The sequence below is a fragment of the Rhinolophus sinicus genome, linkage group LG06 (assembly GCF_036562045.2).
Source record: "Rhinolophus sinicus isolate RSC01 linkage group LG06, ASM3656204v1, whole genome shotgun sequence".
NCBI lineage: Eukaryota > Metazoa > Chordata > Mammalia > Chiroptera > Rhinolophidae > Rhinolophus > Rhinolophus sinicus.
The window spans coordinates 25,369,530-25,387,906 of NC_133756.1; the positions used below are offsets into that span (position 1 = coordinate 25,369,530).

The 18,377-nt window shown below is 40.8% G+C and overlaps 1 protein-coding gene across 2 annotated transcripts in view; it reads right to left on the reverse strand.

The window, feature by feature from the left end:
- Positions 1-18,377, reverse strand: part of FYB2 (FYN binding protein 2) — a 97,889-nt gene that overhangs the window by 57,957 nt on the left and 21,555 nt on the right. For both annotated transcript variants that reach the window (XM_019742549.2, XM_019742548.2), the window contains exons 2-3: positions 4,967-5,708; positions 1,426-1,584 (exon numbers count right to left, since the gene is read on the reverse strand). In XM_019742549.2, the coding sequence (XP_019598108.2) occupies positions 1,426-1,584; positions 4,967-5,708 (901 nt within the window). The remainder of the gene's footprint in view (positions 1-1,425; positions 1,585-4,966; positions 5,709-18,377) is intronic.

Consider the following 18,377-nt stretch of genomic DNA (forward strand, 5'->3'; position numbering starts at 1 on the left):
AAGACAAATTGCATGTATTGAGCACTTACTGGTGCGCCAATTAGTTTAAGTCTTTCCATGTCTCGTACCTTTCTTTTATCCTCACAATGATCCTGTGTGTGGTGTGTTGTTATCATTCCCATTTCCAGGGAAGGACGAGGAGGCTCAGTGAGGGACAGGCCCAAATCTAAATAGCTAGTGAGTGGAGGAGCTGGGATTTACAAAGCCTGTTTTATGACAAAAGACTTAGTGCTTTCTTCTATCTTCTCTGACAACCTTCTTCCCTTTCAGAGGAATGGCCGGAATTATTTAATGTTTATAAAATCATACTTAGCCTTCTCTGATACGGAGGTGGCCATATTATTAAAGTATACTTATAAAAGCTCTATTTCTCTAGATAGAATTTTCTTTGAGGATAAGACTTAAGATGACGTAGAGCAACGGTTCCTAAAGTGTGGCCCCAGCAGCATCAGCATCCCCTGGGAACTTGTTAAAAAGGCCGATTCTCAGCCACACAACCCAGACCAACTGAACCAGAAACTCAGGGAGTGGGCCCAGCAGTCTATGTTTTAACAAGTCTTCTTGGTGATTCTCATGCATGCTAAAGTTTGAGAATCACTGAGTGAAAGAAACTTAACTATGCGATTGCCCAAAGCAGTCGAATGAACAATGAACAAGATTCAGCCCTCTTAGTGTACCATCTGCGGGCACTCATGGCCAGAGCAAAACAAATATTAGTGCAGTGCTACACATCACCCCAAAGTGCATGTTCACCTTGCGCTGCATTAGAGCAAACAGAAGCAAAGGTATTTAAAATGCCATCAGGATCAGACTGTGGTGGAGGGAGAGAGGGGTTGAGAAGGTCCTCCTGTACTTCACAGAGGAAGACACGGAATAGCACAGAGAATGGCTTCCAAGGATGCTTCCATCCCTGAAAGGACCAGCGGGGGCTGGGTGGGAGCCCCTCAATTAATCACTGAAGGCAGACCACAGAGGCCTGAGGGACCCCCATAATGATCGCAGGTCGAGTTCACACCGACTTCCTCCCTTTTCACTCCCTCCCCCTCTCCTACTGCACTGGGTGTGTTGACAACACAGGCTTTGTAGGAAACACAAAGGCTCTCTGCCTCCCTGCCCTGCTCCTTTTCACTTTCTTCCTCTTGGACAGATTCCCAGTGATCAAATGCAATGCTCTCAGGGGAAGCAGGCTGGCCCAGGAGCGATAAGGGGCCAAGTCCTGCAGATTTGTCATTTCCCAGGCAAGCTGCCAGGGTCTCTATGAGAGAATAAGCAGTGATGGATGTCCAGTCCCACAGAATAGCAGTTCGGCATTGTCACCTGGGAACTGATGCGGAGCGGGAGGCGACTGGGGGATACAGGCCCTGGATCCGTGACTCCTGCCGGCTGGTGGGCTGGCCACGTGTGGGGCCCTGTGCATTTCCTCACCTTCCCTGTAGGTCTTCGAAACAGCTGTCTGCCCCTGGAAGACTTGGAGGTTCACCGCTGGGGGTCTTGGCGGCTTGGTGGGAGGAGGACCCAGGAACTCCATGGAAGGCAGTGGCTTCATTTTGGGAAGTTGGTGATGCTTGACATCTGGCTGATTTTCTGAGCACAAACAGTCCAAAATGTACATTATTATTATTTCTACTTCATGTCTTATAGGGTACAAATGACCAGTTTCCTTACCTCAGTCTCACTCTCCTCTAATCTATTCTCTACCCAGTAGCCAGAGTGTCCAAATCAAAGTGCAAACCCAATCTTGTCACCATCCTGCTACCCAGAGGACGAAGCCTGATTTCCTCAGCATGACATCTGTTCACTCTCTCCTCTGGCACTTAAACTGCACACGGCCTCAATGGACATTTCCAGATTCTTTTCTTACCACATGTAACATCCTTTCCCCGACCTGAAGCCCAAACATCTTTCACTTACACCACTGACTTCTCAATTCTCCAGATTTGATTTTAAAAGCCTGGAAAAGCTCTCATATGTCCAAGATTTTGTTCATGCCATTCCTGGTTCCAGAATGCTGTTCCCTCACTTCTCTGTTGCCAAACTTTGACTCTTTAAGGCCCTGTTCCAATGACACTTCCTCTAGAAAACTTTTCTTGATTTCTAACAGAAATCAAGGATGAATTCAACCACTCTCTCTTTTCTATCCCTATAGTACATTGTTAACAGCTCTCCAGAAGTCATGGGATGTAATAGAGGGGCTGGCGTATCTGCCCACTGACTGAAGGTAGGCTCCTTGTGGGCAAGGACTAGGATATATTGATCTCCTTCCAGCATTAAGTACAGGGCCTGCTTCAGAGGAAATTGACAATGACTCTTCCTTGAAAGGATTCTTCAGGCACTTATGACAGGCAAATACCATATAACATGGGTACTATACATGGAGTAAGAATTGATCTCTGATGTCCACGCTCAGCCTAGGATAGCCTTGAAGGCTGACCTTGGCACATGGGCACCTGTGGGGTTTGTGTCCTCTAGGACAGTCCCAATTTCATATATATTGTACCCTTCTGCACTAATAGCCAAATTCCAACAGAAACTCCAGTATTAGATATGAAAATCATGTCTGTCTCTTACAGTAAAAACAGCACAAAATCTTATGTTATCCAAGTCCCCTGATTTATGGTTTACATAATACAGTGGTTGACCACATGGTAAAACTAAAGTTGACAAGTGTTTCACAAATAACCCCATGCAGCTTTCTCAAAGCCCTGCTATCCTCTGCAAGAGGAGAGGCAGGGATTCTTTCTTGCCCTCCCAGCAGGGCCAAAGTTCTCCTCTTCTTAGGCTTTAATTGAAAGTCCCAATGCCAGTAATTTCAGTCTCTATGAAATTAAGGAGAAGACAGAGTGAAAATGAATGATCACTTAGTAATTGGCCTCTAATTTTTAGCAGGCACTGTGCTCAGAGGTTTACACGGGTTATCGCCCTTAATTATCTCAACATCTCCACCAGGTAGGTCATCCATCTTTCTTCCTTCCTCCTGCTTATCCTGCCTCCCATTCATCCTCCCTCCCTTCCCATCTCTTCATTAATAACTATTTTTCTATTATATTCTAGGCATGGTTCTGGGGGCTGGGGATAGATTTAAGAATAAGAACAGATACATTCCAGGGCAGCAGGATGGTTGTTTTGGTTAGAGTGTGAGCTCTGAACAACAAGGTTTCCGGTTCAATTGAAAACAGCGATTGGACTTGGAGCTGAGCTGCGCCCTCCACAACTAGATTGAAGGACAACGACTTGGAGCTGATGGGCCCCGGAGAGACACACTGTTCCCCAATATTCCCCAATAAAAATTTTAAAATAAGAAAAAAAAGAGAACAGATACAATCTAAGCCTCAGGAATTTTCATTCTAATAGGAGGAGACTGATGATAAACATGTAAACAAATAAACAAGATAATTATAGAATTCTATTAGTTCTATAAAGAAAATAAAACAGGATAATATAAAAATGTGCGAACTCTTGGTGGTGAGGCAGTGGTGTTTAGATAGAGAGACTAGAGACAACTATCTGGGAAAGTGTCATTTGAATTTAGGACTCAATGAACCTATACAAAAGTCAAAGAAAAGAGTTTTTAAGGAAGAAGGAACAGCAATGTTAAAAGTCCTGAGTTATAACAAAGTCTTTTCAAGGAACTGGAAGAAATACAGTGTGTTGACTATGGGCTTAGTGAGCCAGGGAAAGAGAGGTAGGAGGTAAGTCAGAAACATAAGCAGGGATCCAAAGAAGCAGAGTCATGCAATAAGTAGTAAGTAATTAAGATGCTATTCTAAGTGCAAAGAGAAGCCTCATAAGATTGTAAGCAGGAGATCCATCCATCTCCCCCATCTATCCATTCATTCAATCATTCAACACATGTTTTGAGGACCCACTGAACTTGGCCTTGTTCTTCTAGGTGCTGGGAATATGGTGGTAAAGAAGACAGTTTTTATGCTCATGTAACTTATATTTTACTGAGGCAAACAAACAAATACATAATATACCAGGTAAGGATAAGTGATATGAAGAAAAGCAAACTACTGTAAGAAAATGGAGAGTGATGGGGGTAGGGTGGCTATTTTAGATGGAACAATCCAGAAGGTCAACTCACAGCAGGTGACACTGAGCAGAGACCCTGATGGAGAGAGGGAGTGAGACATCAAAGACCTGGGGGAAGTGTGTTCCAGGCAGAGAGATCAGCAAGTGCAAAGGCCCTGGGGTGGAACCAGCTTGGTGTATCTAAGTGATAACAAGAATGTCAATGTGGGGAGAGAGGCGAGTGTAAGAAAGGGAGGCAAGGACCAAATCACAAGAGCCACTGTAGGACGGCTGGAGTTGAATTTGAGCAGCAGACTGATATGATAATGACTTATACTGTAGAGAATCACTGTATCTGCCAGGAGAAGAATAGAATAGAAAAGGGCAAGGGTGTAGAAGCCGGGAGACCAGTTGGGCCATTGCAGTGGTTTAGATGAGAGAGAATGGTGGTAGGGACGTGAGTAAAGGACAGAAGTGGACAGAAGTGGAGGGATTCAGAACACATTTTGGTGGTAGAACCAAAAGGTTGCTGATGGATTTAGATGCAAAGAATGAAGGGGAGAAGGGAATTGAGCACGCCTCTTAGATTTTGGGCTCGAGCACGTGGAGGATGGTTGTGCTGTTTACTAAGACAGAGAAGATGGACAATGAATCTGACCTATAGGAGAGCAGACCAGGCTCTATGAAGTTAAACATACAGCACACGTTCACGCATCTTATAAGATGTAGAGCTAGGATTCATATCGAAGTTTGCCCAAATGGTCTCACAATATAATTCTGGGAGATGAATCGCTTTACCTGAAATTACAATTCAGCAGATGGGCCTAGAATACTTGTGGTGCAGTTGGAGCAAACATTGACAAGGTTGCATATGTGACCGTCCCAAGTCAGCAAGTTTTAACTTAGAAACACACAGTGAGCATTCCCCCAGAACTGTGGGGATTCGATTTCTCACCTGGGGTGTGGCTGATGAGCTCACTCTCGTAGATAGGCTGGCAGGTCCTTGCCGCTGGGCTCCTTTCGGGACTAGTGTGTTCTAGGCTCTTCCCTCCATGTTCAGAAAGTAAAAAAGTGGGATCTCCGGAGGCAGCATGTGATTTTCTTTGAACCATCAAGTGCCCCTGGGAAGGAAGAGTCTGGGCTCCTTTTATTTCCAGCTTTTGCCTGGGCTCCTTTAGGGTAAGCCCCAGGCTTTTCTGCTCTTCCAGATGGAAGGCCCTCCTTCCACAATTGGCAAGGAGAAAGGCTGGTGACATTTCACTGGTCTGCGATGAAGCCTTCTCCCAGTTCCTGAGCTTGTCTCTGAAGCTACTGGTCCTCACTACGTTCTTCTTATCGGTCATCTCAGCATTTGACTGATTCACGTCTAAAAGCAAAGAAGCCTTTTGTGTATTTACTGCAGAACCAGTAGACCTTCCCGGAGGTCGTGGGGAATTAGGACATTCCTGAGTCTCACTCCTCTGGGTCAACTTCATTTTCTGTTTAAGAGGCTGGAGCTCACCACTGGGACAGGATGGTGAGGGCTGATTGTGGTTGGATGAGAGAGGTTTCCCATTGGCCAAAATCCTTGCTGATTGTGTGCTTCCAATGTCACCCTTTTGGGAAACACCTGCTGGGAATTTAGTAGGTTCTGGAAGAGATGGCTCATCAAGCTTTTGAAATTTAGCTTGGAGTTCCTTGAAGTTTCTTAATCTTTCCTAAAGCACAAAAGAAAATAGACGTGTCTCATTAGTGTAGGAAAAAAACAAACAAAAAACAAACAGCATGATTAGCTGACTTCACTATGCATGCCAGTGGGCTCTAAGTGCTGATGTAATGCCATCTATTACCCATTGAGCAGTACCAGCCAGTAATACTATTATCTATGTGAGGTGGAATGAAAACAATCCTTTCCTCTTTGAAATATTTCAGATATGTTTAATTTCTTCACAGCATATAAACAACACTTATAAAGGAGAAAGTATTCACAATTGGTAATAAATCTCCCGATGCACACTTATTTGTACAGGCACGTTCCCTCCTGCCTATACAAATAAATTATAAACCCCTCAGTATGGCATTCAAGGTTCTTCACAATGTGGTGGAATTATGATCTCAAAGATGGTGGAATTAGGATCGCCAGCCATAGCTCAACAACTACCCTGAAATCAAACCGGATTATTTATAGTTTTTTGAGAAACTTTGTATTCTCCCCCACCCTGACTGTACTTATATGTTCTTGCTTCACAAAGAGCACCCCCATCTACTTCAACTACTTTCTTGCAACCTCAATGCCCACCTTCTCCATTTCCCTGGGGATGACAGGGAGAGCTGACTTCTTCCCTGTCTCCTTGGTGCTTCCATAGCTCTTTATAACTTTGCTGTGGAATTGAACACCATTGGATAGAGAAAAGAGCAAACTTTGGAAGTAGACAAGTTTCTGTTCAAATTCTGACTCTGCTCTTTATCATCTAGGCAAATATTTTGGGAAACTTGGTATTAGCAGTACTGTCTCATCATAAAACTAAATTGCCCAGTGGTGGACGGATAAGGTCTACCCTATGTAAAGTGTTTGTAACAGTGCCTGGCACACAGCAAGCGATGAGAAATGAAAGCTATTTGTAAGAAGCTAGATGATCTTCTTGTATTTTTGACTCCCCTTGAGAGATTGTATTCTTTCTTCTAAATTCAGCTCAAGTATATGACAATAGTGGTAGCAATAGCAGCCCAACCCTTGGGGCAGAGGAAGGGATATGTGCAAAATTGTACAGTAACTTGGGGGTCTAGGTAGGTAGGATTAGGCATGACTCCTGCTCGATGCTCTTCCCACTGCTCCCCCCTTTCTCTCACTAGCTCTAATTTATTTTTGAGTACACTTTGTTATCTTTTGTCTTCAAAAGCTAGGAGGGGGTAGAAGTAGAGTGCGGGAGAACATCTAATGGAGACTTTTTAAAAAGTAAGAGACACCATCTTCTCCTGATCATTAAAGGTCTTAATTTTATGTATACAAACATTCTCCATGCTAGTGACTTCTGATTTTGTCAGCCCAGGGAATGTTGGGTGACCTTTTCTCACTGTGTTTACAGTTGACTCACACCTGCTCTCTGAAGATTCAGGAAGGGAGGAAAATTGAACAAGAAACATAAAGCAGGTGTCTGGGAGCTTATTTGAATGTTCTTTCCTCTGACTTTCTCTCTCTCTCTCTCTCTCTCTCTCTCTCTCTCTCTCACACACACACACACACACACACACACAGACACACACTCTTATATGGTCAATTAATCTATGACAAAGGAGGCAAGAACATACAATGGCAATGGGGTAAAGACAGTCTATTCAATAAATGGTGTTGGGAAAACTGGACAGATACATGCAAAAAAATTAAACTGGACCATCTTTTCACTCCATATAAAAGAAGAAACTCAAAATGGATTAAAGACTTAAATGTGAAGACCCAAAACCATAAAAATCCTGGAAGAAAACATAGGCAGTAAATGCTGTGACATTGCTCTTAGTAATACTTTTTTCTGATGTATCTCTTTGGGCAAAGGAAACAAAAGAAAAAATAAACAAATGGAACTCATCAAACTAAAAAGGTTTTGTACAGCAAAAGAAACCAGCAACAAAATGAAAAGACAACCTACTGAATGGGAGAAGATAGTTTCCAATGATACATCTGATATGGGATTAATATCCAAAATTTATAAAAACTCATACAACTCAACACTAAAAATACAAACAATCCAATTAACAAATGGATAGAGGACTTGAACAGAGGACATATAGATGACCAACAGACATATGATAAGATGCTCAACATCACTAATCATTAGAGAAATACAAATTAAAATCACAATGAGATATCACCTCACACCTGTCAGAATGGCTATCATCAATAAATCAACAAAAAATAGTTGTTAGCGAGGATGTGGAAAAAAGGGAACCCTCATGAACTTGTTGGTGGGATTGCAAATTGGTGCAGCCACTATGGAAAACTGTATGGAGTTTCCTCAAAAAATTAAAAATAGAACTATCTGATAAACCAGCAATTCCATTTCTGGGTACTTATCCGAAGAAATCCAAAACACTAATTTGAAAAAATATATGCACCCCTGTGTTCACTGCAGTGCTGTTTACAATAGCCAAGACATAGAAACAACTTAAGTGACCATCAAGGGATGACTGGATAAAGAAGAGGTGGTGCATATATACAAAGGAATACTACTCAGCCATAAAAAACAAAGCAAAAAAAGAAATCTTGCGATTTGCAAAAGCGTTGATGGACCTAGAGGGTATTATGCTGAGTGAAATAAGTCAGACAGAGAAATACAAATACCATATGATTTCACTTATATTTGGAATCTAACGAACAAAATAAGTGAAGAAAGAAAACAGACTCATATATACAGAGAACAAAATGATGGTTGCCAGATGTGAGGGGGGTTGGGTAAAAAAAGGTGAAGGGATTAAGAAGTACAAATTGGTTGTCACCCCCAACAAACTTTAATTTAAAGAAAAACAAAGTCATGGGGATGTAAAGTACAGCATAGGGAATATAGTCAATAATATTGTAAAAACTATGTATGATGCCAGGTGGGTATAAGACTTATCAGGGGGACAACTTCATAAATTATATAAATGTCTAACAACTATGCTGTACAACTGAAACTAATATAAAATAATATTGAATGTCAACTGTAACTGAAAAATAAAATAAAATAGTACAAATTGGCAGTTATAAAAATAGTCATGGTGATGTAAAGTACAGCAGAGGGAATATAGTCAATGACATTGTAATATTGTATGGTGTCAGATGGGTACTAGACTTATTGGGGTGATCACTGTAAGTTATATAAATGTCTAATTACTATGTTGTACACCTGAAACTAATGCACTATTGTATGTCAACTGTAAGTGAAAAAAAATTGAAAGGCATTTAAGGCGATTTTCAGAGCTTGCTGGATATTGTTGTAATTAGATTCCAAATTTCTCCTTAATAGCACAACCTCAATTATATCCACTCTTAAAAGCTGAAAGTCCTGAACTTTTACATTGGACAAGAGACTGAAGCCTTTAGTGAATTAAAAGACAGTCTCATGTCTCCTTCTGCCTTAGGAAGTCTCAATTATGTTTCTGTTTTTGTCCTTTTTATACTTAAAAGGTAAAGAAACAGCTTAGAGATGCTTGCTCAAATACATGGTGATCAATTTAGACCTTTAGGGTTTTATAGCCAACAGCTTGACTCTGACAAAGGGACTCCCCCATCCATGAGAGACATTGCTAAAGGCTGCAGACGTGCTAAAGGCTGATAGTCAAGAATTAGGTTTTCCTTTGACGGTAAAGGCTCAACATTTGTCTATAAGTAGACTAACCTTTTCTGAAATCTTAATATTGCCTTCACCTGGCATTACTATTTCTAAATGTGACATTTTGAATCTGGCAACCTTGCTTCCCTTGCTGGCTGATAATTCTGATCATAATTGTATTTTACTTACTGTCATGCAGGGTCTCTGGTCCTGCTCTCCGCGGGTGGACACAGAATATGGTGAGGCCAAAAGGAACACCAATGGAGCCATAGATAGGGGAGTCATACCACTATATTCTCGCTGGCGGCTGGTCAAGACACAAAGCAAACATCTGCCAGGACACCAACGAGGGGTGTTCCTGCACCCCAGTCTTGCTGGCCGCCAGGCGAGACATAGGAAGTAGGATCCACACGATCTGCAATCCACAATACGTTTGTTAACCACACTTGCTAGCCTCAATCTGCACTTGCTAGCTCAGTCCCGGCAGTTATATCAGCGGCCAATGGCTAACTGGTTACAGTGGATGGCCATCTGATCACAGCTGATGGCCATCTATTACCTGAGGCAGCACCTTTCCACATGAGGTCGAGAGCATGGAAACTGCTCTCTGGAACTCTGTCACAGACCAACTATTAATGCTAAGAGTCAATGTAAAGAAAAATCCTTTGGAAAACACTGAAGTCATCTGATTTGCAGATGGTTCATATTTTAAATCTTTAGAAGGTCATTATCAAGCTGATAGGCAATCACCCCAGAGGTTGAGGTCAATGAAGCCAAGCCACTCCTCCAGGCTAAAACTGCTCAATAAGCTGAATTATTCACTCTTACCAGAGCCTGTATTAGGTTGGTACAAAAGTAATTGCGGTTTTTGCAATTATTTTTAACCTTTTAAGCTGCAATTATTTTTGCACCAACCTAATATATTAGCAAAGGACAAAACAGCCAATATTTATCCTGACAGCAGATATGCCTTTGGAATTGCTCCTGATTTTGGAAGGCTATGGAAACAGAGGCTTTTTAACCTCATCTGGAAAACCAATAAAAAATAGCATTTATGCAAAAGGTCTGTTTGATGTTATTTGATTAACAAAACCTTTAGTTATTACAAAGATTCCTGAATACAGGAAAGATGATTCAAAGTTAGCAAAAGGAAATGCAATGGCAGATGAAGCTGCAACATAGCTGCTATGCAAATGTCGAAGTCAAATTAATAGCGTTAGCGTCTTTAAAACTGAATTTAGACCAATTACTATGAGAAAGACAGCAATGAGCTTCCCTAACGGAAAAGAAAACATGGCTGGAAGCTGGCTATAAATACCATAAAGAAGTGGGTCTCTGGTGTGGACCAGATAAGAAACTGGTTTTACCAGAAGCAATTCAAAAAACAGTTTAGACTTATGTTCATGAGTTAACTCACTGGGGCACTGATAAATTACTCAAAGGGGGCTATCAATATTTCTGGAAACCCCTCTTCAAAAATTGCCTCAAACATATATAAGAAATGTTTTATTTGTCACAAACGTAATTCCAGAAAACCTTTACATACGTAACTCAATGGGACATTTTACCTTACCTTGCAGGCCTTTTTAAGTTTGGCAATTTGACTTTATTCAGTTACCTCAAGTTTCTGTATACAGAAATGTGTTCGTAATGATTTGTATGTTTTCTCATTGGGTTGAAACTTGCCCATAAAGAAAGGGAACAGTTCAAGCAGTAGCAAACATACTTTTAGAAAAAATCATTCCTGCATGGGGTTTTCCCCTAGAACTCCATAGTGATGGGGAACTCATTTTACAGAACAAATACTAAAACATATTTGTGAAATTTGGCCAATAATACAGCATTTTCATCATGCCTATTACCCTCAGTATTCTGGGCTGGTAAAAAGTACAAATGGAATAATAAAAACTCAATTGGCAAAATTTATTGAGAGTCTTAATATATCCTGGCTAAAGGTTCTACCTGTAAATTCACTGTACTAATGAATTTACAGTCTAGTCTACTCCTTTTGGACAACATAACTTGTCTCCATTTGAGATAATTACCGGGAGACCTATGAAATTGATTTCCTGTCAGAAGGATTCAATATTAGTACAATGAGATATAATGCAATATTGTAAAATTCTTATAAAAGATTCGAAACAGAACACCAAGCTTGTAGAGACATTCTTCAACAATAATAAAAATAGACAGACTGATGACTTAAAAACATGATCTCCAACCTGGAGAATATGTATACTGGAAAAGACATCTAATCAAAGATTCTCTGTAGCCCTGATGGAAAGGGCCATATCAGGTTTTGTTGACAAACCCTTACGCTGCTAATTTAAAAGGTGCTGACTCATGGATTCGTGTTTCCCAATTTAAAAGGACTTTCACCTCCAGCAAAGATCTCAAGACCACACTGTGCAGAACCAACATTAGAATGTTAACTAACAACTGTTTGTGTTGTCTCTTATTCCTTTCTGTTATTCTTTTAATGGAAATGTTTTTATTCAATAAGCTTTTACTTTTGCTCCACATAAAAACCAAAGTAATTGCTGGGTTTGTGGTCAAACACCCACATCCAGTACTTCGTGTTACCTTGGTGGGTTTCTCCCCTCCGAGGAGCTGATTGGAAAGCCTTACAAAAAGTGGTTAGACAACAACAAAAGCAAAGTTCAACTTTGAGTTCAGCTGATACTACATTACAAGCAACTGACAAATGGCCTACTAACATACCATGGAAACAATTGGTCATGGTTTCTCCTTTTCCTATAATGCTGCTGTTCAAACAGCCTTGAGAATAGCAAATAGTGAAAATCCTCACAAAACCACCAGAGCAATTGAACAACATGTAGAAATTTGGGGTGGGTTCCTATGGTTAATTCCAGGATATGGATATTTAAGCTCTTCAGCTTTTTTACATTGGGTACAGCGAAATCACTCTAGACTAGAGTTTCTTTTCTTTTCTTTGTTTCTTTCTTTTTTTGAAGATTTTATTGGGGGAAGGGGAACAGTGTGTATTTCCAGGACTTTATTGGGGAACATTGTGTTTTTCCCAGGACCCATCAGCTCCAAGTCAAGTTGTTGTCCTTCATTCTTAGTTGTGGAGGGCACAGCTCAGTTCTAAATCCAGTCACCATTTTTTTCAATCTAGTTGTAGGGGGTGCAGCCCACCATTCCATGCAGGAGTTGGACTGGCAACCTTGTTAAGAGCTCGGGCTCTAACCAACTGAGCCACCGGCTGCCCTAAAGTTTCTTAATAGTACTAGAATGTTAGGGGAGATAACTAACCATCGATATAATTCTGTATAATCTTAAAAATTTCTGATTTGGGACAGACTGGGAAAGAAGACGTGGAATTAATTGGGTGGGCCCTGATGGAACACAATGGTTATGTGGTGCACACCTCTGGCCTTAGCTACCCCCAGGTTGGATAGGGAGATATATTATCAGATATCCATGGGCTGAAGGCCACATTTGCTCTTCATTCTCCTCTATCGCCAATCTTCCTCTTAGGAAAGTACAATGGACTAGATCTGATAATTTCCATTGGGACGATCACAGAAAAGCTATTTTTGCACCTTCCTCAGGAATAGAAGATGTTATTCCTCACACTGAAGCTTTAACTAAGGTCACTCAAGCTCATGATGACAGTCATCAGAGCTTAACTTTAATAACTGAAATGTCTTCAATGAGAAAAGTTGTCTTACAAATTGGATGGTATTCGATAGCTATTACCACTGCATCTCAAGCTGGCACCCACAATCATAAAAGCAGGAGGTTGTAGGTATATAGCAGATAAAGTTGGAAATACAACCTCTCTTTAGGGACATATACAGAAACAAATAAAATCCCTGGGTAACCATGCTCCAAGCTTAGGAAAATTATTGTCTCATTTGGTTCTTGGATCAAAAATATCTTTCAAATGGATGTGATTATTATTAACTTGGGAATAGTTCTTAACATCATTTATAAGACTTCTGTGTGCTGTGCTAACACTACAAGAAAACCAAGGTCTGTGCCAGCTTCTGCTATGATAGCAAACACATTAGCCTCATTGGGCATACTAGTCCTTTGACTAAAACTGACATACAAAAGCAATTATTCCTTTCTTCATGCTTCAACCTAAAATTGGCATACATATTGGCTGGTTATAAGACCTCTGAGGGACATGATGGACGCAAGGAAGGCGTTGCCACCCTGGCAATGAGGGATTTCACAATATTTGGTTAGATCTATGTTTTTGAGAGAAAAATCTTGATCCAAAGTGGGAAACGAAGAAAGAGGGAAGATAGGGAATATATAAAATTGAGTCATTTTAACCAAGCTGCTAAAATTATTAACATGAAGGTTGAGGCATGGGAAAGACTCCATTCTTATTCTAACTAGCCTAGAAACAAACTTTTTAGTCCTGCATCATTGCCTGGATATACATCTGGACTTCCAGGTAACCCTTTAATTACACTCTGGAGGACTCACACATATATCCACCTGATATCCATTATCCAAACCACTAGGACATGACCACACCTTCTTCTGGACAACCTGGATCTATCATCCTGACTGCCTGACTGATACCCATCCTGGATCAATCCTAGGGCTAAGAATACAGGATTGATAATTCTCAAAAATGTACTTCTTGCTGTGACTTTAACTTTTCTTTCTTCTTTGGAATATTTCTGGGTTTTTGCCTCGCTGTGTTTCCAGTTTGCAAATTCTAAGACCCTTGAATAAATCATTTATTTCCAGCAAACCTTCCAGACTCTTTTTGAGTTTGTTTGACAAGTTCTTACAAGGATTAAATTAATAAGTACACACAGAGCACTTAGAAGACATAATAAACACTCATTAAATTTTAGCTCTTGTTATTATTATAGGTGGTTGCTGAGGCCATAGGACCAGATCAAATTACTTAGGAGAATGTGTGGTGAGATCAGAGCTGTGAGACAATAGCAGAAGCCAAGAAAAACATCTGAGAAGAAACAAGGAGGTATGAGGTTGATCAGGGGAGAAAAAGATGAGGTGGGCAGGATTAATGAGGAATAAATGCCCAACAGTGGCAAGTATAGCAAAGAAGTTCTGCACGATAGATGGAAAAGGAATCTGTCAAGATGGAAATGACTTCATGGACACTGCAAAAAAATGTCATGGCTAAAGCAAAACTGCAGTAGATGCCAGAGTGAATGAAAGGTGAGGTTGTAAAAAAAAAAAAAAATGACTGTAAGTTTTCTTTTAGGAAGCTGCCAGGATAAAGAAAGGAAACATAAATAATTAGAAGGAAATTCAGGGTGAACTGAAAGTTTTAATTTTTTTTTTTTTCAGATGGGAGAGATTTGGGCATGGTGATAAGTTGATGAGAAAGAATCCATGGAGAGACTGAAAGAGAGAAAATGATTAAGGGAGCAAAGTCCCATGGGGAATGTGAAAGGGAGGATCATGAGTAAAAGTGGAGGAGCTGGCCTTGAACAAGGGGATGGGTGTGTTTTCCAGGAAATCTGTGATAACCACCCCCACCCACCACGACTGATTACATAGTCTTCTGTGTGTTCCCATATTGACTTCTGCTTATTTCTGTCATCCCTTTCATCACTTTCTATCGGTTTATTTTGTGATAAAGTCTGTTCTGTCTTAGACAGTCTTCCCACAAACTTCCATGAGGCTGTTCTCTTACCTAATTCAGGTTTATGTTTGGATCTTCTTATCAGAGATTCTAGTTGCCTATCCAAATTCCATTTCCCTCTCTTCTTTAGTAAAAACTCTTAACATGTTTGGGGCAGCAATGTTCCTGGATAAAAACTGAATTTCCCAGCCTCACTTCCAGAGAGCAGTGATCATTAATACGTAAGCTGAAGTCATTGGGTTCATTTTCTAGAAAAGCTCAGCTGAATATACTCCTGAATATAAATGAAATACCTGGAGTCTATATTAGATTCCTATTGCTTCTGCAATAAGTCACTACCATTCAGAAAAGCCTACAAGCTAAAATAACACATTTATTATTTTACATTTCTGGAGGTCAGAAGTCCAAAATGGGTCTCACTGGGGTAAAATCAAGGTGACAGTAGGGCTTTGGTCCTTCTGGAAGTTCTAGAAGAGAATCCCATTTTCCTTCCCTTTTCCAGCTTCTAGAGGCTACTTTCATTCTTTGCTCTGTGGTCTCACAGCCCTTCAACCTCTGCTTCCATTGCTCTCCCCCTAACTCCACCTCCCTCTTTTCCCTATAAGGACCCTTGTGATCATATTGAATCTACCCAGATTATTTGGGCTCATCTCCCCATCTCAAGATCCTTAATCCCTCCTGCAAAGTCCTATCTGCCTTGCCAGATAACATATCCACAGGTTCCAGGGATCAGAACATGGGCTTCTTTGGGGGCCATTATTCTGCTTACCAAAAAGTCCAAGAGCCATTTAATAAGCATGCAGATAAAGGCACACACAGGGGACAGTAGAGAGGTGAGTAGAAGAAATCTAAGTTCCTGATGAAATACTGGAGCTGATTTACTCACTCTGAGTACATCAGCCTACTTCGAGAGTTCCTATAGGGAAAAACAATAGATTTCTTTTACTTATGCTATTATTTTGAGAGAGGAGGTTATTTATTTCTAGAAGCTCCACGCAATTTCTGATGGATGCATCTTTCATGACCACTCTCTATAAAACAGCAAGTCCCCTTCACCCTATCTACCTTACCCGGGGAGCAGACTGGCTCCCTTCACACTTTCTAGTGAACCTTCCTCTAACACAGAGCCTGGAAGGCTCAGAACGACATTTCCCAAGCACTCTTTCAGCTACAGTTCTGCCAAGCAGAGGTAGGTATCCATGGGAGGTGCTGGAAATGAACACATGAGGGTATAGCCACTCAGGGGGAGAGCAGATCGTCTGGAGATCAGCTGTTGCAGATGTTCCTGTGCTGGGTTCTGGGCATTAGCATCAGTGGGCTCCCACTCGAGCAATACGTGGGTGTTGCGCTCTCCCCTTAGCTCTAGCATAAAAGCTCATCCCCAGCCCTCCTGGAAATTCCTAAAATAACCTATTACAAATCCCTTTTCTCAAGCTGGCAGCAACAGATCTGGGTGTCTACACTGAACAATACATACGGATTTGCTTGTCCTCATAGCACCTATTAGCACCGAACATAATGTCTATCTCCCTCCAACAGAATGTAAACTCCTTAAGGACTGGTACTTGGGTCAGGATTTGTTCACTGATGTAGCATAACCACCGGAAGCATATCTGGCCTATCGTGGGTACTCGATAAAAATGTGGTGAATGAATGAATCCTTGATTTACAAGTCTTTCAGCATCCTTTCAAGACAGGGTCTGTGTCTTACTTATCTTGGTACCCCCAGTACTAGCTTGGGGGCTTACAAAATGATTGGTGAATGAATGAATCAATGAGTGAACATTTAGAAAAAATTAGAAGGTTCAGATTATTCATAAGCTGTAACGATAGAATTTAATTTTCTTTTTCCTCAGGGCATCTTAGAATGCCCATGGAAACAAATGATCTAATCGCTATAATGACAGAAGACAACTTCCAAAGTAGCTCTGGAAGATAGCCTTGGCACTTCTGATCCGGACTGGGCAAGCTTCAAATACCTCATCTGGGAAGGAAAGGCCAAAACAATTCCAAAGATATTGTGGGAACAACCTAAGATAAAAGGCAGTGGTGTCCTCTAAACAGAGGGGTTTATCTCTTTGATATGGAAATGAACCAAGGAGCTAGCAATCAGCCATGAGAAACAAAGACATTGTTATTTCAGAATAGGGAGACCAGTGTGAAACAATTACAGGTCTGAATTCCACTTCTTTCAATGTAATATTATATTTACATGAGTGTATTTAGCCAAACTAAGGGGGAAAGATTCCACCAGAGGCCTCTCATTTAATTATTTATTTTACAGGACTCTAAGTAATAATAATAACAATAACAACAACAACAACAGTAGGCTTTATATGTCTATTTGACATACGCACGTGTATGCCTTATCTGACGTGACCACGTGCCAGGCACTGCTGCACACACTTACGTTATTTAAGCCTATGTCTAACGCAGCCTTGCAGCACAACACTGCAAGCATATGTACTGAGGCATCTAAAACTGGAGTAAACTTGTCCAAGGTCACAGCAAGGAAGGTCAAAGCTGGGACTCAAACTCACACAGTCAGAGTGCAGAGCCCATGCCTGTCCTGGACCCCTTAAACCCAAGGATTTGTTGGTGGGCCGAGACATTTCGGGGGCTAATATTTTTAGAAATAAGCTCGTACTTGATCAAATGAACATAAACGCTGTAATATTAGATTCTTGGGAAGTATTTTTCCCCTTTGCTAGTTTCAGAGAATTGATTACTTTGGTTCTCATATCCTCTTTGTCCTTATTGGCAACCATTATGTGTATCTCAGTGTCCGCAATAACCCCACAAAGCAAGTACTGTTACTGCCCCAGGGGTCGAGTAACTTTCCCAGTTTACAGTTAGAAAGTCGTACAGGAATCTGAATCCAAGTCTGACTTTAGGACGGATCCTCACTATTCTGCTGATAATCTCACTTATAAATTTAACTCCAATTTACAAGCCTTTTGTTACCTCATAGACATTTCATAATCAATTTGGTATATGACACACTTACTTCAGAAATTATGTAAAAAACGTACCTCTAATTACAGCTTTTAAACAAACAAATAAATACCCCAGGTAACCCATTTACATTTGCTTTTAAAATACTCTCTCAGTCTTTTGGTTATTTAGTCTGAGACGAGCGAAACGTTGCATCTAATGTAAGTGGGGTATTTTTCGATTTTTAATCAATGAAATTGCTATTGTGACCAGGCCTCTTGGATTTTCAAGGTAGTTCTGATTTAATGTAATTCCAAAGGTGAAAAGAAAATGCAGAGCTAGATGACAAAATACAATTTAGTGTTATACGCTTTCAAAACAGATCTGCAAATGAGAACAAATTCTGTGTCAAACCACATGTCCTGCTTTCTTGTTTATAAAATACGGTGCAGGCAGCTGCTCTACCTTCTCCAGCGTTCACTCTGACATACCCTCTCCCGGATCGCTGGGCTTACATCTACAATGGCATCCATCACACAACA